At 40.5% G+C, this 21321-nt stretch overlaps 1 protein-coding gene across 1 annotated transcript; it reads left to right on the plus strand.

Annotated features, from left to right (window-relative positions):
• Window positions 1-3725: 3725 nt before the first annotated feature.
• TXNRD3 (thioredoxin reductase 3) lies at window positions 3726-21079 on the plus strand. The gene is made up of 16 exons (XM_005522066.3): window positions 3726-3921; window positions 9347-9407; window positions 10943-11052; window positions 11223-11336; window positions 13121-13193; window positions 14035-14154; window positions 14542-14684; window positions 16043-16158; window positions 16266-16491; window positions 16752-16844; window positions 17288-17364; window positions 17917-18073; window positions 18276-18383; window positions 19290-19385; window positions 19590-19724; window positions 19856-21079. Exons 1-16 carry the CDS (start codon window positions 3793-3795, stop codon window positions 19922-19924), a joined length of 1827 nt encoding a protein of 608 aa, XP_005522123.2. The 5' UTR covers window positions 3726-3792; the 3' UTR covers window positions 19925-21079.
• The last annotated feature ends 242 nt before the right edge of the window (window positions 21080-21321 follow it).

Genomic DNA, 21321 nt, shown 5'->3' on the forward strand with positions numbered 1-21321 from the left:
GAGTTCCTTCTCCAAAAGAGGAAATGCAGTTCTAAAATGCAGCACCCTTATTTGTCTCCTGATGCAGATAAGTGAAGTTCCCAGAAGGCCAGTGAAGGCACTGGAATAATGTGAGAAAGGCTGAGGCCACAGTTTAGGCCTTTTGTCACCTTCTTGGTCTTTAAGGTATATTCTCTACATTTTCTTATCTGTGTTATGCATTCTGGATATATAAAAGAGGAGGGAGCAACCTTAGAGGATACCACTTCATTGACAGATCCTCAATGGAATATAAAGATGGAGATAGGTCATGTTCTTTCTTTTCCTGGCCTGTGAACAAAGGCATATGGCTGAAGGGAGCTCTCGGATTGTTCTTCACTGTTAAATTGACTGCCTTCAGCAGCGAGACTTATAGCTGACTGCACACAAGGAATGGGAGCAAGCCCAGGTGACAAATTCATTTGGTTTTAGATGAAAGAATGGCTAAAGATTTTCACAGTTTTTTCCTCCAAATACCTTCTTGCAAACAATTTCATTTAGAAATGCTCCCAGGATCTGCTGTCTGCATGGACTTGTCTTTTGGAGCATTTCCTTTATGGCAGAGATTGTTTTACTCCATGTTTTTCAGAATGCTGTGTAGCTTTATTCTTTCAAGTATGAGATCAGACCTTTATAATGCCAAGAGCCCTCTAGTCCTGTGCAAGAGCTGAGCAAATTATGCATATTCTGTTCTATTCTACTCTATTCATAAACCTCCCCTACCAGTTTCTACCTCAATGTCTTCTCATAAGACACAATGCTACATTATTATGAATTATTTTATGTGGTTGGTTTATTGCTAATCCTCAGACTAAGCTGAGTAATTCCTAGGAGAGAACTGTCATAATGAGACAGTTTATATTACAGAAGGCAGACCAAGGCCTTTCATGTGAAAGGTGGGGAAGCTTATCATCATCCTGTAAGCACTTTGTACAGCTGCTGACTGGCCTGCAGGGAGCCACAGTTCAAGCAAGCATGTTTAAACCTTTATTAAACAAGTCTCTTGCACTCCTATCCTTAAAACAATTTCCTGATCCTTTCCACAAATCACTTGCCCCTTCTTCAAAATCTCTTCTTGCAAACCACTTCATTTATAAATGTTACACTTCTGCTATTTCAAATAACTTGACATAATCTCTTAGTGAGTGGAATGGTTGCCCAAAAAGCTGTAGAACCTCTTACCCAGCACACCTGAAGAGTAAGATCCTGAGAGCTGAGTATGATCTGGTATTCTGTGGGAGAAAAATACTCAGAACAGAAGACAGATTCGTCTGTTAACGATAATCAGAACCATTATTGGGGAACAGAGACAGGATGCTAATATGGCAGTCCATTCATCTCTAGAACTGAGCAATACTTTCTTTTTCTCCAGAGTTCAATCCTCTCCTTTTCCATCAACTACCTACAGTGACTTAAAGCAAAGCTAAGCAAGAAACTGCCATCATAGTGCTTCCAAGGCTACCCCTTTGTACTGCAAATCGACATTGTCCCCTTCATCCATTCTCCATAGAATCATATAATTACAGAATGGTTTAGGTTCTAAAGGACCTTTAAAGATCATCTACTCTAACCCCCTACAATGAGCAGGGACATCTTTAACTAGGTCAAGTTAATCAGAGATCCATCCAACCTGGACTGGAATGTTTTCAGCAATGGGGCATCTACTGCTTCTCTGGGCAACCTGGTCCAATGTTTCACCACCCTCATTGTAAAAAAATTCTTCCTTATATCTAATCTGAATCTACCCTCCTTTAGTTTAAAACCATTACCCCATTCTTGCTGTAAGGCAGCAGTAGTAATAACAACCAACAGCAGAGTGTGCAGAGCAGAAAATAAACCCTCAAGTGACTTAATCTGCTTTGGACATTTATTCCTCATGGGGCTTGGCACATTGCCATCAGCATTGAGCATGCCAAAAGAAAAAGATCTTTTGAATATTTCTTCCCTTCTTAGACCTTTCTAGAGCTGATGGATGTTTATATGGAAGAAAACAGACCAAGCTTAATATGAGAACCTACCAACCTTCAGATAGTGGCACAAATCTTTGAGCTTGGGATATTAATTCCTGTAACAGTAGTAAAGGCAGCACTGCTTCTCACAAGGTAAAAGGAGTCTGAAAAGGAGACAGAACAATTAACCAAAGCTAGGAACCAAACAAGCAGTTTTGTTTGGACTATGAACAAAATACAGTGGGTAGTTCTGGCCCATGCATGTTATGTCAAACCTCAGTAGCTGTAGGTACTGTATCCACTTTCCTACATGCTGATACTGAAATAAAAGGATGCAAAACTTGGATTTGTTTTTTTTTTCCTCTGTGGGGAGTGTAGAAAGTGTTAGTCTACATTCATTGCCAACATTCAAATAAATGCAATATACATTTTTTCAAGCTCACTGGGCAGTGAACATCACAGGTACAAGTGATCCAAAAAGGAATTAAGCAAGTTAATTCAGTTGTCTCCCACCAGGCCCATTTTCATCACTGGTGGCATTACAGCTATTATATGTGGTTATTTTTAGCATTAGTAAATAGCAGTAGGACTGGTCTGTGGCAGGTGTGGGAGGAAGCAATAGACTTCATTACCTACGTTGTTAAAAACTCCTTATTGAATCTTATGAAATCACTGTGTTTCCTCACACACAGAAAGGAACTCCCATCACTCAGAAGCTCGCAGAGTTTGATTTAGCGAAGTTCTTACACGTTAAACCAGCACAACCCCTTAGGATTGCCCACAGAAAGGTGTTGCTGCAACCGGCCAACACAGGGTCGCTCTGCGGAGAGATGATCGAGTTCTCGGGGCCTGGGCTCGCCACCTCCACTGCCCAGCCAAGGCCTCGGCCGCAGGGCAGTAACCAGGCAGGGCTGCTCCCGCTCCCGGCCCTCACACGGGCTCTTGCCATGCCCAGGACAAGGGCCCCTTCCACCCTTCAGCCCTGGCAATTGCTGGGCTTCGTGGGAACAGAGCAGTCCGTATCATCAGAGATGTATGTAACAAGCATTACAAGATGCTTCAGCATGCCTTTCCTTTAACCCCGGATTGTGTGAAAAAATGAAATTTTTTCTGCTGTCTTAGCTAGTAATCCATTTTATTACAGGAGACGCTCCTCTTGTACCCCTTCTCCTCCCTGCGCAGGAGATCGCAGGGGGAGGTGGAGGCACACGTGGGAAGCAGCTTTTCCCCACATACTTCGCCCCAACTTAGAGGGCACCGAGGCAGGTCAAATCCGGCCGCCTCGGGACATGGGCCGGTCGCTCCAGGCCGGGACAATCGCCGCCGGCTCGGGGCTGGGCGGTCCGTGAGGGGGCAAAGCACAACCCCCAGAGCACCCCCACGTCCGGCCGCCTTGCCCAGCACTATCCGCCCTCCCAGCCCCGGCCGGGCGGGCGCTGAGGCGGCACCGCCCGGCACAGCCCCGCGCCCCGCCCGGCACCGCCCTCACGCCGCTCATGCGCGCTCTCGCCGGCCTCCCGATGGCTCACTTCACGCCCCTTCGCAGAGGGGAGAGAGGCTTAAACAGCGCAACGTTGTACTTCTCTACATGGTCTTTAGGCAAATAGAGACATCTTCTCCTGTGGTATAAAACGTTTTTTATTATTTTGAAACGATTCATAGTGCTTGTGGCTGAAATTCAGGCGGAGAGCCCTCTCTGGTATTTTGCAATCCCCCCCCGCTCCCTCCGAATAGGTCGGCCCTGCTCGTCACTCTGCCCGCTGCGGAAGGGGCGGGCGCGGCCGAGGGTCAGCGCGGCCGCCGCGGGGAAGGCGCGGGTCTCGCCATGGCGCCGCCGCCGCCGGGACAGACCCGGCTCCCGGACTGGGACGGGCTGAAGCTCCGGGTGCGGACTCTCATCGCCTCCCACCGCGTCATGATCTTCAGCAAGAACTTCTGCCCTTACTGCAACAAGGTGAGACGGGGGCGGTGAGAGCCCTTTCGGCGCGGTCCCCCGCGGGCCCTGCCCTCGAGGGACGCATGGGCAGAGCTGTGCCCCGAGGGCTCCCGCTCGGCCCGGGCAGGGCGCAGGGGAGCGGGGCTGAGGGAAGGCGGTGTGGGGGATGCGGCGGCTGCTGCCGGCGGTGGCACCTGCGGGGTTGGGAGCGTGCAGAAGAGGCGCTGGATCCATCCCGCTCCAGCACCACGTGCCAGCCCTGGGAAACCGCTTACCAGGCTTGAGAGCAGGCGAAGATGCGTGGCGTTCGTGGTAGCTCTTTCTCTTTGCCACGCTGGGAGATGGGTGCGCAGTGTACCTGTTCCTCGGCTCTACAGCTGCTCGAAGCTCAGGGTGCTGTGTTCCTTTCTCGCTGGAAATTTGAGTACCACATTGGTGTTCAGCTTGGACAGAGCTGCTCTCCACGGAAGGGATGAGTTAAGTTTTCTGCCTTTTCTAAATTTGTGGAAGGTTGACTCTATAGCGAGTGCATAAGTTATTAATGCTGGTTGCAGTGTGTGTTTAAAAGAAGAGAAAAGCACTCTTGGTTAATTGTGACGTTTAGATAAAAATACTTTTTTAGCCCTGATTGTGCATCAGTGTCACAGGCTGGCTATAGCTAGTAAGCCAAATTTATTTAAAAACTCATGGCCTTCATTAGAATTTTATGATACCAGCACATTGGTCATAGTCCACACAGGATCTGTGGGTTTGTAGGCCTTGGGTTTCTTGGATATTTACAAAAAGTATGTTACGAAGTTTTATTTAAACCTCACACTACTATATTTGATGTGGCCATGGTGGAAGAACGTAATGGGAGGTATTGGATCAAGTCTTGGTGTTCCTCAATAGAACTGATAACCAGGAAAATACTCAAAAGCCTCACTCCCACTTCTAAGTTAGGTTTAGTTCTGGGAACTCTGGAGAGGGAAGGAATAACATGACTCCCTTGCAGAAAACTTAACTGAGTATATCCTATCTCACTTGCAACTTAATTGAGGTTCTGAGAAAGGAAACTTCTGTGTTTGGGAGGATCAACTAAACCGATGCCTTCTAAGAGCCTTTTGGCAGATGGTATAGCACAGTACATAGCTCAAATCTTTCTTAACAACTTACTCAAAGTTTCAGTAAATGAGGAGCTGGAGTCTTGCTCCAGTCTAGTCCAGTTGACAAAAGTCTTCTGCTGAGAAGTAATTTCTTGAGGACTTCAGAGTTGCCCACTGAGAAATACTTAGTCGTGCTTGTCAGTATTTCCCTGTGTGCTTTTAGTGCTTGTGATTGTAAATGCTGATGCTCATGGCATTCAGTTCAGTGGATTTGAGATCACATGGGTAACTTTATTTGTTACCTTTGTGCCTTTTCCCTTCATCTGTTCATGGTGTTATAGAGACTCTAGACTAAGACAAGAAGGGGAGAAAAGAGTAGTCTAGTAATTAAATTCCAGATTGTTCTTTCCTGCATGTTTGTTCATGGATTCTCCATCAGGCAGATTGCTTGCTTCATGGAAACAATCAGATATGAAGAATATTATCCTTATTGTCTTGCAATAGGGAAGAATGAATATAGGGAGTAGGAGGGCCCTCTGTTACAGCCCTTTCTAGGAGGGGGAGCTGAAAAGTGCTGCATGAATTTTTGTGAAGAAACACAAAATAAATAGGGCTGGGGGAAGAAGAGCTGACCGCCCTGGTAGGCAGATTTCCTTGGCTTATTTTCCTGCTTGGAACAGAACAGATAGGTAATATAACAAAGAAAATGTGGAGAAGGGGTATAGATTGCAGACAGAGAATTAGAAGAAGAAAGTTTGTGGAAGAAGGAAGCCTCACATGACACATCAAGTGATAAAACAGAAGAATATCTGTAACACTAAGGGTATTAACAATCTCTCTTACCAAACACTTAGAAATTAGTGCAAGGAATGGGAAAACAATGGGTAATGTAGGATTCTTCTTAGCTGATCAAGTCTATAGAATTAATGAAGTGGATATAATTTGAAAGCGTAGTTACAGCTTGGGTACTTCTAATCACATAGTTCTGAGTTCTTAGATATGAATAGTGTGCATTGTATTGTCTTTTACTGTGGATGGTTGTTAGCAATGTGCTTTTGGTAGGATTAATTGAAAAACTCAAGATGTTTAGTGCTCATGCTCTGAAAGGACATAGTTTGGGGGTGGAAAGAATTCACTATTTCAAGTGGAGGTAGCCATCCTAGAAGAAAATTGAAATTGTACTTTTCTTCAGAAACAGAATTGCAAATAAATTCCCCAGGTGAATTAAGTAGGTGATTGTATTCTGGTTAGCTAATAGCATGACTTGGCAATTGTGCTGTTGCTCTTCTGCAAATGCAAATTGCAAATGCAATTGTTCAACTGCTTTAACAGGGCAGTGGTGGAGCGGGGGTGGTGGTAGAATTACTTCTTTGTCATAACTTAACTTGGCTGTTTCTTCAATTTCTTAGCATCCAGAAAAATGTAATAAGTAAGATAGAAATGCATAAAAAACCCATTTTTTTTTAGCATGAAAAATAGCAAGACTGAACACTGTAATGTGTTGAAATTTTAAGAGCAGCAGCTGTGATTGCATAGAAGTTACTGGTTATTTTAGTTATATTTTATGCTATTACTGATTACATTCTCTATCCTCAGGGGGTTCTGGCCAATTCAGCTGTAGCTATTATGGAGTGTTAGCTGATACTTGAAAAACCTAGGACATATCATTATTATTTTATGATATGAAGTTTATTTCAAACCTGCTTAGCTACTCTAGTGACAGAAAGCATCTCTGTGAAGAACTTCCTAAAGTTAGACCACTTTCTTGGTTTCAAAAGAATTACCTATTGTTTAATAATATTTGGAAGGGTTTCTAGTCCATTACTTATTGTGAACACTGAAAAGGTTTAGTAGGTAGCTGAGGCCATTGCGTTGGTGAGAAGGGAAGCAAATGCTTGTATCAGTCACCCTGCAGCCTCATATCCCATCCTAGACATTTGGAGAAATTATAGTTTTGGCTTTAGTTAATAAGAAAGAAAACCTCCCAGTGCACCACTGGTTTCCAGTGGTATGTGTGTGTGACACAGCAATTTCTTGACCTGAATCTGTATTAGTTTCATTGAGTTCAAAGTTTTCAGTGGATCTTCTTTTTCATTAGTTGGTCTAATAACTCCTTTGATCTCATTTTAATTTTGACTTTTACAATGCCAAATAGCAGTAAGCTTTCTGGTTGTGTTCCCTAGGGAGGATTACTTCCTTTTCATTACAAAATTGTTTTCTGGTAAATGCAGTTACTACTGAGTGCTCCAGTGAGTATTTCTGAGAAATCATTTCCTGTTCAGCTTATCTAGATATTACTCATGATTAGTGTGTTATCTTTCTGCTTCTCCTAATCATTTCCTTCTCCAAACCGAAGTCATCTATTATCTCTTGCCTGCATTGAAGATTTTGTAACTGCTTATGTGCTTGTTATTATCTTTCTTTCAGTTTCACTAGCATATACAAGTATGATTTGTTCATAAGTGTGAAGTGCAATAGCTACCTTTAATTAGGATGCTGATATTTGTCTGATTTTTGTTCTCTCTGCTGAGTATCTTCATTCAGTAAAGGTGGTCTAATGCCTTTAATCTGTCATTTCTTGAGTGTAATCTTTCTTGGTTTAGTACTGTTCTGTTCTGTCCTCCCTCCTGCCAACTGCTGTTGCAATGTTTTGGCAGAGTTTTGTAAAAAAAAAGAAAAGCTAATGAACATTTGCCTGTTACTCTGCTGCTTTGCTGCAAACTAAACCAGAAGCCAAGCAACTAATTTTCTGATTTGCCTCTGCATTCTTAGCACTTCCTAGTGGCAGTCACTTTAAGCTTTGCTTTTTAGGTCTTGCAAGGCATTTAGCTTGGGATTTGTTGATGCAGAGCAGGAGGTCTGGAGTGGTTCCTTTCATTCTGCCTGTAGCCATAATCATTCCAGGAGGCAAGCCTGAGGGTAGTGGTGAGCTTAGGACAAAAAAAATGTCAAGGATCATCTAGATGGTTAGAGGACTGGAGTATCATACAGACACATACATGCTGAATGTGTGAAGGAGGAGCTCAGCTTTTTTAAACCTTGATAGGCTGACCAGGGGTTTTAGTTGCTGCCTTCAGCTAACAAGTGGGCAGACAATCAGACTGTTATTTGAGTCGCAGGGTGAATGAAAGGAGAAGAACCAACAAACATAAGTTGCAATGGCAGACACTCCAATGGGATAAAATGGAAGTTCTTTACTGTGAGGATGGCCAAATGTTGAGCCAGTCCAGGGAAGTTCTGGTGTCTCTGTCCTTGTGGGTGTTCCAAGTGAGAGGACAGTGCTTGAGTAATGTCATGAGCCTTCACATTTGGCTCTGCTTTGAGCAGGGAGTTCATGCAGATGGCCTTAAAAGGTCCCTTAGAACTTCCACTATTTCATAACTGTAGAACCAATATAATCAATTACAGAGGCAAAGCTTTCTTTTGAATGTTACAGTTGATGTATGGTGTGGTAAGAAACTTAATTTGTAGTTGGTACAGGGTACAAAATCTTCTTGTTCATGTGCATAATGCTGAAACTTTATCAGAAAACACTGGAATACTCAATATTCAGCATAATAACAATGTAAATCATGGCAATATTAAAAACATTTTATTCTTCATATGTTAGATATCATTAAACTTGCTAAATGTGACTCAACATACTCTTAGTGAAGCTCTGTCAGTAAATTTGAGGTTCATCAGAAAACTGGTTGAAAAATATTCAGACTCCGTGCTGTCAAGTGTGTCTATCCCACAGGCATTCAGTGATTCTTGCTAGAGCTATTTTCACATGCCAGTGTAACAAAAAATGTTACTGTAGAAATCTTGTTTCTAAAAGGCTGCCTGATTTGAATTAGGTAATGGTACACTTTGTCCATCCAGAACTGGGGTTAAGAAAACACCTAGCTGAGTGCTGAGTACATTTGGAAAGTGTTACTTCCTTCTGCAGCTTTTTATAATATTTTGTTGGTTTTTTTTTTATTTCCTTGGCAGCGTTTTGTTTTGCATATTTTCCTCTACTCCCTTTTTTCCTTTCTTTTTTTTTTCTTTTTCTTGGTATTACCAAGAACTCTTGCTGCTGCTTTCTTTCTCATTGTTTTTTATGTGGCAATCACTTCCATGGCTTTTGATATATCACAAGTAGAGAAGCCAGCAGCTAAGCAAATTGTATCTAGAAGCTTTTTCTTAAGGCAATGGGACTTGTGTTGGAAGGTTAAATGATCTGGCTTTAAGTGAGGAACATGCAAAACATAGAAGTGCCAAACTACCAAAGCTGTGTGGAGCCTCAGAGTAGCTGAGCCTTAGAGGTCACCTGTGTGTGTCCAGCAGGAAGCTGAGAAAGCCTTGCTCTGCCATGGTGTCTGTTCCTGTTGCAGGTGAAGGAACTCTTCCGCTCCATCGGTGTGGAGTACTATGCCCTGGAACTGGATGCAACTGGTGAGTAGGAGGGAAAAAAAAAAGTACCACATGCTGCTGCTTGATGTAATTAAAAATGAGTGACTCTGCATAATTCCTTAAGCTGTCTTGAACTAATTGGGGGATATGTGGAACAAGTAAAATATACATAATATATGCAGAGATAAAGGCAATTAGACTTCAATGTGGATTTTATACAGGATGTGTTTTTAGTATAACTGAAGGCTTTGACTCTGTAAAAATCATCAGGTGATAGAGAATGTGAGATCTGATTTCTCTCCGAGAAGCTATGACTTCTGAGGAAAAAGTGTGATTTTTTTTCCTCTTCCTGTTTCTCTTGTGTCTTCAGGTGAATTGTTAATGTTTGACTGGGTATACGGGTGACCTTCTTTGGGAAAAGTGCTGAGTCACAGGAAGGAAGGGTAAATTCCAGTAACTTGGCTGCTGCTAGTTTCAAGTTGGTTTTTTTTCCTTAAAGTCCAAGCTACTTTAGTTTTAGGACACATGCAGTGCCTTATGTGTGTATGGACACAATGCATATAGCTTTTAATGTAGTTTTAGGAACAAATAGTTTCTTATATGGTTCTTACTAAGCTCTTAAATGCACTTTTGGTAAGCTGTTGAGTGTCCATTATAAATTTTTCTTTCTGTACAAAACTTAAGTTTCCAATGCTTTTTTTAAAGTTCTAATGCCTTTTGGAAGTTTTTGTTTGCCTAAGCAATGTTTGGGAGAAATCTCAAGTTGTCATACTGTGAATTAATTATAGCCCAATATATGTAAAGTACAATGCACAGCCTTCTTTTTTTTGGAATTACTTCTAATTAATAATATATTACCTTTGCAGTTACTTCAATTACTGATGCTAAATAGATGCAATCTTGGAATAAAAAGATTTTAGTCAAAGTGATTACTGTAAATTCTCATTCCCACATTTACTGCTGAGAGATACAAATTGAGCTTTTGTGTAGGTGCTGATGATTCAGATGACAAGTCAGGTTAAGCAATGATAAGTTTAAAACTAGAAAGTTTCTGACAGTGTGGTGGGTAGAAAAAGTAGGGAGGTTGCTCTAGGGCAAGTAGAAAAGCATGTTTGTACTTACCCATAGTCTCATAATACAAAGCTGCTGGGCAAAATTATGTGCCTGTGCACAGAACATCAAAATAAAACAGTTCTCATGAAAGAAAAGGTGTCTGTGTGATCTTCTGTGATAGCTGGAAAAGAATTTTTGTGTAGTACCAAATGTGACACTGTTAGAGACAGATAAAAATCCTCAAAACACAAGAACTTAACTCTTACTACTTCAACATTAATCCATTCTGTAAAATTGTGGCTTGAAATACCAATTTAATTTCTGTGTTTAAGCCTGCTCCTTTGAGAAATAGTTTCTGAATACTTGCTTATGCCCAGGAAACCTGCAAATAGAATGTTTATAATAAAATTGTTGTGTTGGCAGGCCTACAGTATATCACTGTCCAAACCTTTAATACTTCAGGTTGTTCTAAAAGCTCTCTTCCTGAAATCTGTTTATAATATACACATTTCTTTTATTCTTAGATGATGGAGCCAGTATTCAGCAAGTATTGGTAGAGCTGACCAACCAGAGGACAGTGCCTAATGTATTTGTGAATGGAACTCACATTGGTGGCTGTGATGCAACATATCAGGTAACCTTAAAAATCAGCTGGAAGTAGACAAGACTGAGTGAATTTTCTGTGTGATCATAGTTAAATTTTGTGTGACACAGTAGACTGTGTGACGTAGGTCAGAGGAGGCAATGTTATCAGTTGTTTGCTCAGAAACATGTGTGCTAATCTATTTTTTTTTTCTCTCCCAGGCTTATCAGGATGGATCACTGCAGAAACTCCTTGGGGACAACCAAATTACAGAACCCTATGAATATGATCTCATTATTATTGGTGGTGGCTCAGGTGGACTTGCATGTTCTAAGGTATGATGTGAAAATGGCATTGAAGAGCAGGTGGTATGTGAAACTTCTTCAAAAGTTAATCTCTCAATTATGTTGGTATAAAACAGTCTATATTTTGATGAGTATTATTGTTCCTCTTGTTAATTAACGAACCAATAGGGCTTTAGTAATGTGCTCACTCAGGGGATAATGGTTTATGAGACCAGTTTCTAGCCAATGTCTATTCAGCTCTTGATCCTAATAATAGGTTTTAGTTTTCTGGCTCAGGGTGGAACCAAATGTTTTTTAGCTATCTCTTCTGTATGCCTAATACACAGGCACTTCCAAACAATCTAGAAAACTTCAGGGCTGCTTTTGAAGTCTTTTGACAGTTTAGGATTCAGTATCACCAGTTAACTAAAATTAAGTGCTTCCAGCAGTTCCCTTCAAGGAGCTGCTTCATTCTTTAGTTCCCTTTTTAGGTGCTTTCTCAGAAAGGGTAACTGAGATTGCACAGCCCTTACACAACTGGCTGTTGTTCAGAGTGCCTCAGGACCTAAGATCCGGATTCAGTTTTCTCTGCTACCCAAGGGATTTGGACACACACCTCCATCTCTCAGCCAGGTATCCTAAACTGTCAGTTTGTTTTGGGCAGGGTGAGGTTGTTCTTGATAATTGCTGAACAATACAGCCTAGCATGCAGTCTTCATTAGCTTCATTACAAAGCAGGCAGGAGAAGCTGACAGTGGAATTCTTCAATTGGCCAATTGTGTATTTTCAGAATGTTCAGATCTTTCCTCACAGTACCTTCTGGGGCGTCAATTGTAAACTTGGTGCTAATTGCTAAATTGTCCAGAGCGCTATTCACAAAATACAAGACATTGAGCTAAAGCTTGTTTGAGCCAGGATTGCAGTAGATGTGCAGTTCTTAAAGCAGATCTGAGGCACTAAAGATTTGATTGATGAGCTTGAAAAATCATACGATGCGTACCTGGTAATTCCTTGGATAGAGGAATAGGCTTATTCAGGTTGGAAGGGGCATTAGAAGAATATCTAATGTAAGCTCTGTTCCAAGCAAGGTCAACTGTGAGGACACACAGGATTATGCAGGAGCTCATTCATTTGGCTTTTGAAATAAGCCAGGGGTAGAGGTGGCACTGCCTTTCTGGGAAACTTGTTTGATTGTCCTCATGATCTGAAAGGTCCTTATATCCAGTGTGAGTCTCTTGTTTCAGCTTGCAGCCACTGTCTTTTGCCCCTTTGCTACTTGGCCACTGTGAAGAGCCTGGCAGAGTCATCTTAATGTACTTCTCATAGGTACTGGAAAGTTGCTCTTGGGTCTCCTCCAAATTCAGTTGTTCTCCAGGTTGAATGTGTCAAATTCCCTCAGCCTTCTCACCCTCTCTTGGGGATGTGCTCCTGAACATTGTGGTGATTCTCCACTGAAAATGTCTCCAGTTTGTCACCTTCTTTTCCATCCATGAACATGCCAAGTCAGTCCTGTCCTTCTGGAAGAAAAGGGGAGCTAACTGTAAATATTTCTTTAGACGAGGTAAAGAGAATCAGGCTGCTGAGCCCATCTCATACCTTCTTCAGATCATGGATTTTCACAGCATAAGATGATCTGGATGCAGCATTGAACATGCAAGGAGCCATTCAAAGTTTGGAAAAAAGTCTATTCTTGAGGAATTTAATTTTTTTTTCTAGGGAAGGAGATAGATATGATAGTGAGCTGTATGATATTAGTGCTAAGTATCATGAACATGAATGAGTGGACAGGCTTGCTTGGTTCAGTAATGCTGACTGGTCTTCTCCATCTTTTATAGGAAGCTGCTACCTTGGGGAAGAAAGTAATGGTATTAGATTATGTTGTTCCAACACCTCTTGGAACCTCATGGGGTAAGTTTTTTTATCCTGTATTTGATGATGTTTGAGTACCAGTGATACATACTGAAATGTTATATACTGTGGATTTGTGTTCTTAGGAATTGAGGCCGAATTCCTGTAATTCTGTTACACAGATAATAAGCTATTTTCCTGGCATGCCTGCTGCTTTTCTAGATGGTTATTTCTGTTTTGGGCATTGTTAACTCTGTTCTTTGTCAAAAGTTTTTCTAGCTTTGATCACTTTCAAACCATGTCTGAGCAGTATGTGTGTGTGCATATTCACATTCTTATGTTTGTGCAGATATTTTGCCTTTTAGTTCATTCACTTCTATTTGAGGACAATGGATAGAGTTCCTTTAGAACAGTGACTATGTATGTCTCATGTTTCCCTAATTAAGGACAGCTGCTGGCTCACCTCATTAGTGATACTGGAAGTTGAAAATTAGTTAGGAACTGAGGTGAAACTTCTGTCGAGTCAAGGAATGAATGTGCTCTTGTAGATAGTATTTCAAATTCCACATAATAGATGATAATAAACTACAGAAACTCTGGGCTTTTTGCCTTGCTTACATGACAACCTGACTAAAATCTGAAGCTTTGTGGAGTAAATAACCGGGGCCTATGTTTGACATGCTGTACCTGTCTTGGGTCAGTGAGTCTAGTAACACCTCAAATGAAATACAAGCTTAGTGTGTTCATTGTATTTTAAAATGTCACTTGCAACAGAAATTTCATGTTGCTGGTGTGACTATAGCAAACCTCCCTGAGTGATATGAGTGGTCATACAAAGTATGTGATAGGGAAAGCATAAATCCTATTCATAGAAGCAGTAACGTGGTTCTTTCCATCTTAGGACTTGGTGGCACGTGTGTAAATGTAGGTTGCATTCCTAAGAAGCTGATGCATCAAGCAGCACTTCTGGGTCAGGCACTCCAGGATTCAAGGAAGTATGGGTGGCAGTATGAAGAACAAGGTTGGTAAGAGCACAAGACTGTACAGATGAGATGCTGAACTCAAGACTGTTCTTGTACTTAGGACTTAATAAATCAGAGGCAGAGGTCAGTACTTTTCTTAGGTGAATCAGGTGTCCTCCTTCTTGAGTCATAGAAAATTTTGGGGTTGGAAGTTAATTGTGTTTTGTTCCCTGTATTAACTGAAATAAATGACAGAACTTCTAGAATGGACTTAGTTCAGGTAGTAACATGTCACATAAATATTAACATAGTAGAACAAGACCTTAATATGTATCCTCATTACTGATAATGATTTTTTCTTAGCATGATATACAATGAATAAGTTTTTCTTAAGGGACACATTGCAGATTTATTTCCTTAAATATTAAATTAGTGTCTTGTTTCAGTTAAACACAACTGGGAAATCATGGTAGAAGCAATTCAGAACTACATTGGTTCTTTAAACTGGGGATATCGAGTGTCCCTGAGAGAGAAGTCTGTGACATACCTCAATTCTTATGGCGAGTTTGTGGAACCACACAAAATTAAGGTATACTGTGCATTTAAAATACTTAATTGGGAGGGAAAACTCATGTTCTAGAGCTGCCTTATAAAATTCAGTACCAAAATGGCTTCATCTTAGCATTGCCAAGTTGGGTCAACTGAAGTTAATAACTCATTTGTGAAGTTACTGATTAAAATAATTGTTGTACTTTAATACCTGTCACAGTGTTTGCAAACCTAGTTATGTAAGAGTGATGTGGATGTGTGTAAACCTGTGTCTTGTAAGAATAGAGGAAGGTGGTCTCAGTTTCTACCTTCATGACTGATTTCAGCAGCCAGAGTGAGGAGGGGGGGAAAGAAAGGAAGCTGTAGCTGTATGATTTTGCAGCTTGGAAACCCCTCACAGTAAAGCATAAAAGCTGTTGAAATTAAATTAGATTAAGTGCTTGCATAAGAGCTCTGCTAGAACCTTGTGCTGTATCGGCATACAAATTAAAGTGACGGTTTTGCAAGACAAAGCTTGTTCTGTCAATCTTGCTGTAAGTGATCATACTGAAGCAAGGTTAACCTAGAAGTGCATATTGAAGGCATCTGTTGTGCTCAGTGGGTGTAATTGTTTCAGTATCAAGTCTGAACTACTTGTGTTTTAAACCCAGAGCCTGGCACTGAAAGATAATAGTAAATTCAGTTTACCTAGTGTACCATCTGTTCAAGTGTCCAGGCCACTTTAGTGTCCCTAATCAATAAATGAAGTAGAACAGAGAGACTTCCCAGCAGGAGGCTGGATTAGATGACCTCCTGAGATCTCTTCCAACCTAAATTACCTGTTCACTTGATGGGGAGAAAATTTTCCTTCATCTGTGATGGAAAACTAACAAAGAGCAATAATGAAGGTCAGATTCTGGGAGAAGTGCATTGGCAAGATGAAATTTCCAAAGACCAAGACTGAATTACTTAGAATTCACACAATGGGTCTTGGGCCTTCTGAACTGAAATCGTGTAACTAGTTACCTTTTTTTTATTATTATTTTATTTTTACATTAGCCTAAGAATTAATACATATTATGGCATTGCTTAGATTGTGTTGGCCTTTTATTGGGGTGATTAGGGGGTTGTCTTAATTTGTTGTGGCTTTTTATTACTCTGAAGTCAACCTGTTATGAATAATCAGGATTCAAAGACTAAGTGATTTTAAGTGCTCTAATGGAAGGAAAGCCTGATAGTCTGTTATTTAAACTTGTTTTTCTTCAGTGACCTGCATGGCATCTCTAAATGCAGTAGTTCTTGTTTCAAACTGCTTATTCTCAACTTTTAAACATGTCTACAATAATTAAGGAAAGGATTACATAATTTTTGTCTTAAAACATATGAAAATGTCTGTCTTAACTGTGTCTTCATCAACAGGCAACTAACAGAAAAGGACAAGTGACCTATCACACAGCAGAGACTTTTGTCCTGGCAACCGGAGAAAGGCCAAGATACCTGGGTATCCCTGGAGATAAAGAATTCTGCATTACAAGGTGAGATGAAAAGGCACAAAAGACTGAACTTGTCTGCTCTAGTGTTTGCCAAGACAAACAAGCTTGTGTTGGAAGAACCTTGTAACTGAGACTTCTCCTCTTTTCAGTGATGACCTGTTCTCCCTGCCTTACTGCCCTGGCAAGACTCTGGTTGTGGGTGCTTCTTATGTAGCTCTGGAGTGTGCAGGGTTTCTGGCTGGCCTGGGTCTGGATGTCACAGTGATGGTGCGTTCCATCCTTCTGCGGGGTTTTGACCAGGAAATGGCAGAAAAAGTCGGTGCCTACATGGAAACACACGGTGTGAAGTTTATCAGGAAATTTGTACCTGTTCAGGCAAGTGCTTCCTTCAGCTTTCTTCTCTTAACACTTTAAGAGAACTAACTAAACTAACTAGCTTCTCTTATCACTGTACTTTAAGCAGCACATGTAAAATGGAGGTGTTGTCTGGGAAGGCTTTGGCTCTGTGCAGAAATAAATGTTTTATGATACTGAGCTTTACTGATGAACGATGGATTAGTAGGTCAAGGCTTGAATGACAGTGGAAGTGAGCTCTGCTGCTTCGGGTCATACTAAGCTTACAAAAATTTTTACAGGTTGAGCAGCTGGAGCAAGGAATGCCAGGAAGACTGAAAGTGACAGCAAAGTCTACTGAGGGATCAGAAATCTTTGCAGAAGAATATAACACTGTAAGCATTTCTGGATTTGAAATAAATGTCTACAGATGCACATGAAAAGTATTGAAATACTTTTTCTTGAACAACTTGAAGGGAACGCCTTAAAAAGTTGTTCACGTAAATTACTGGCAGAAAAAAAAATAAAAGTGAAAATTCAGTATTTGTCTTTAGTTGAACCCTGTCAGCAAAATGGGAGAAATTTTATGTGCCTGGAATTTAGTTCATATAAATAGTCTTGTTGCTTCTGTTTTTGTTTTGGCTTTTCTGTTTGTTGCATCTCTAAAACAAGTTGAACATGGAAGAGGGTTGTTGGTGGCTCGTTCAAATTTTGGAAAAAATAATTTGGAAGTAATTTTATTCATATACTTCAGTTTTTTCACTAAAAGACCAAGGGAAATCTTATGTTATACTTTTCTTACATAAAGTTACTGCATTTAATTTTGGGTTTTTTTTAGGTTTTGATAGCCATTGGTCGTGATGCATGTACCAGGAATATTGGTTTACAGACAATCGGTGTCAAAATCAATGAGAAGTGAGTATTGCTGAACTCCCTAAAACCACTGAATGCAAGGATCTTTATTATTTTTTTTTTTTTACCTCTGTAAAAATATCTCATGATACTGATGTTTTTTAATTCCCCTTCTTATATATGGCAATTATGTGAACCTTTGAAACCTTTTTTGGCCTGGATTTGAGTACATTGTCCATTAACTTAATTTCTTTAGTATGTACTTTGTAAAACAACTATTCTGAGTGAATACATACTAGTTGGTCATTTTGCTGGAAGCATAGAGCTGTATAATAATCAGGTGAAAGATTGTGAGTCCACAGATATCTGAGTAGCTTGACAGTCATCAGGCAGGCAGTGTTGTTCATGTCAAAACTGGCCCATTGAATACAGACTTCTTCAGCTATGTGTCAGAATTGGAGGTGATTGATGCTCTGAAGTAAAAAAGTTGTAGTTGAAGTAAAAAAGGTATATTTAATGAAATGAGCTCAGCGGTTAGAATAGAGTTTCTCCCGTTTTTTGCAAAGATCTGAGGAAAGTGATGCTCTATTCTGTGGTCTTCTGTTTGTTTTAAAGGAATGGGAAAGTCCCTGTAAATGATGAAGAACAAACCAACGTGCCTTATGTTTATGCAATTGGGGATATCTTGGATGGAAAGCTTGAACTTACTCCAGTTGCCATTCAGGCAGGGAGACTGCTGGCCCAAAGGCTGTATGGGGGTAGTTCCAGAAAGGTAAAGCTATAAGCATACAACTTCAACTTATTTCTATGTTTTTTGCCTCAAAACTGGCAGTAACATGAATTAACTTATCCACTTGTCTGTTGGCTCTGCAAATGTTTTGTAAAAAAGAAGAAAAGTTCTTACGTAGCTTTTTCTGTTACGTGCTGTATAGAACTTGCATAGTCTAAATATGATTTTTTATTTTTATTTTTAGTGTGACTATATCAATGTACCAACAACAGTGTTTACCCCTTTAGAGTATGGCAGCTGTGGGTATCCTGAAGAAAAAGCCATGGAAGAATATGGGAAGCAAAACTTGGAGGTAGGAATTCCCAAGGGTCAATTAACTTGTAGCTTAAGGGTATTTTATTTGGGCCTTGCTGCTTTAGTCTCAAGGCATAGTATTAACAAGATTAGAAGTTTAAATGGGTAGAACTATTGTGGCTGTGCTTTCATCCAGCCAACAAAGTACTGGACCCACAGAAACCCAAGACTAGACTTAATACCATTAAAATTGTGCATAAGTATTTGCAGGTGGCTGAGAAGCTTTTGACTTCAGGAGGCCAGACTTGAGCTGCAGAACTGTAGGAGTGTTTTTTGTTATCATGAATTAAAGGCTTCTATTGCCAAAGTACCAAACACCTGGGATGAACTATTTGCTGCTGGTTCACTGTACTTGAATTGTAAATTTATGTTTTGCTGACCTTAACATATGTCTATAGGAGTATTGAGGATAACTTCCCCATTTTATGGTAATTTCTGGCTTCTGCACATCTCTGAGGAGTTATGTTGAAACTGCTTGCATGCGTTGTGTTTAATTCCTTACATCTTTGAAAATCACTTGACATTATTGAGCTTCTGCTGTTAACTGTTTTGCATAATAGGTTTAAACTTACAGTAACTGGATATTAATTTTGCACTTCTTTCTGAAAGTTTGATTTGCAACTACTGTATATTGTAGCTGTTGCTGTTTTCATTGAGTATTTAAGTCAGAGCTACATGGTTTGAGTCAAGTATTCATCTGCTGAGTTTTGGAGGATGGGCTCTGTGGGTTAAGTGGAAAAAAATTACTCTTGTCTAGTTTGTTATGGACAAGAATCTAGCGGGTTAAATGTGAAACCACCTATTTATAAAGATTACTTTTATTATTATTTATAAAGATACTAAAAAATAGAATTGAGCCTGAATCAATTAAATTCTAATGCTCTTTTTCTTGTTTACCTCCCAGGTTTATCACACTTTATTCTGGCCACTTGAATGGACAGTGGCAGACAGAGATAACAATACCTGTTATGCAAAGATTATCTGCAATAAACAGGACAATGTAAGTAGCAAGCTGGAATGAATGTGCTGAGGGTTTTCTTGAAATGGAAAGAACTGCAGAGTTACTTTAAGTAGTTAATTTTTTCTTAAAGTCTCTGCTATTTACCTGCTTGCATAATGGTTTTAATGGAGTGGGAGTTTAGACACTAGAACTTTTGTCAAACTTTGCCTGGTACCGACTCGTGTTTTTCTCTCTGTTGTAAAGAATCGTGTGATAGGACTGCATATTCTTGGACCCAATGCTGGTGAAGTTACCCAAGGTTTTGCTGCTGCAATCAAATGTGGTCTCACCAAAGAATTACTTGATGAAACAATTGGTATCCATCCCACTTGTGCAGAGGTAAGAAAAGGGGAAGGCACAGCCTGATTTAAAACCTGCTCTCGAAGACAGTTTTACCAAGATCAGATCAGTAGCCATGTGGATGATGATGGAGGCAACAGTAAATAAGCTCTTCCTTTGGTCTCTTACAGGTATTCACTACAATGGATATTACCAAATCTTCTGGACAGGACATCACTCAGAAGGGCTGCTGAGGTTAAACCTGCTGTTTTACATGTTTTCATGTTGCTCACTCTTGGTCCTGTGGAAGCTCTAATACATCCAACTGTTTTGCAGCAAAGTAAACGTTTGCATCAGTACCACTGTATGTGCTGCAGCTGGCAGTGGTGCCTTCAAGAGGCTTCCTCAGCGTGAGTTGTGTTGCACATGGGAGCAGTAATGCAGCAGGGAAATCTCAGACTGTAAATCCTGACTTTGCTTGGCATTAGCACTGCGGTGCTTCTTTGACGTTGTAGCTCAGAACCTTCTCACCAGGTGAGCTACGACTGATGGCTGCCAGGCGAGGCTGGGAGGTTCTTGCCTAGTCAGATGACTGAACTCCTCCTGAAGGAAATTCTTAAATTGCACAAATTAAAGCTAATGCTTCTAGTTCCAGTGTCTTGTACAAGTGCTTGAAATAGAAGAGAAATATATAATTGAGTGATTCTTGCCAACAGTTTACAGTTGACTGATTTATCTTTTTGATGCATTTTGTTATACTTAATTTTATGTTCAGTTGAGGCAAGATGGCATAAATAGGATGCAGTGTTGAGCAGTGCAGTTCAAGCACTAGTCTCCCATCCCAACCAATCTAAAATTTCAGAGTAAGTAACCTAAGACACCTCTGTTGTTCACATTCACAATTTTTTGACCTCAGGTGACATCATGTCTTTAAAATAAAAATTTGAGTTTGTAGGCATCTTGTGTGTCAAGGCTAAAGAGCAAGCGCAAGACTGTGTCAATTTGCTTAAATCTGGTTTCAGCTCTGTAATTCAAAACCTCACAGAACCCAGAATTACGTCTGTGCTGTTATGTGGAATGCTGAAGTCCTGGAGAGGCCCTCTGTCCCACCAACACAGTAGGTGCCTGCCCATGGAGGCAGGTGTTGTGCAGAGCTGCTCTGAATCATGTGGCAGCCAAGGGCAGTGACCTCCTGTGCTTTGTGTTGTGTTGTGTACGGTCAGTACTTTGAAGCTCTCTTCCACCCCTAGCATTCTGTCCTGGGGGAATTGTGCTTGAATCTGGCTCTTAGTTTTGTCCAAAGAGCTGTTTTGAAAGACTGTTCTGAACATTGTATGATAGTAAGCAGTTTTTAACTATTTAATCTGTGACCTACTGTGGAATTTGAAGTTAAATAAACAATGCATATAACACTCTGTGGTGTCTGACCTTGTGATTTATATTGCCTAAGATTTTATTTGGCTTCAATTATGTTGTGTATCCCAACCAGTACTAAAACCTCTATCGACTTGTGCATATTGTAATCTTTTAAATGGAGAAACAAGTTGTTTTGCCACCCCAGGGGCTTGCTCAGCATATCAAGTGTGCTTCTGTTTGGGTATACAGAATTGACCTTAGGTGAGTTTAAACATGAAGGAACAGTTTTATACCATTTCTG

This window comes from Pseudopodoces humilis, chromosome 13, assembly GCF_049639895.1.
Source record: "Pseudopodoces humilis isolate 2021_Gansu_Grassland_sample_001 chromosome 13, ASM4963989v1, whole genome shotgun sequence".
NCBI classification, from domain to species: domain Eukaryota; kingdom Metazoa; phylum Chordata; class Aves; order Passeriformes; family Paridae; genus Pseudopodoces; species Pseudopodoces humilis.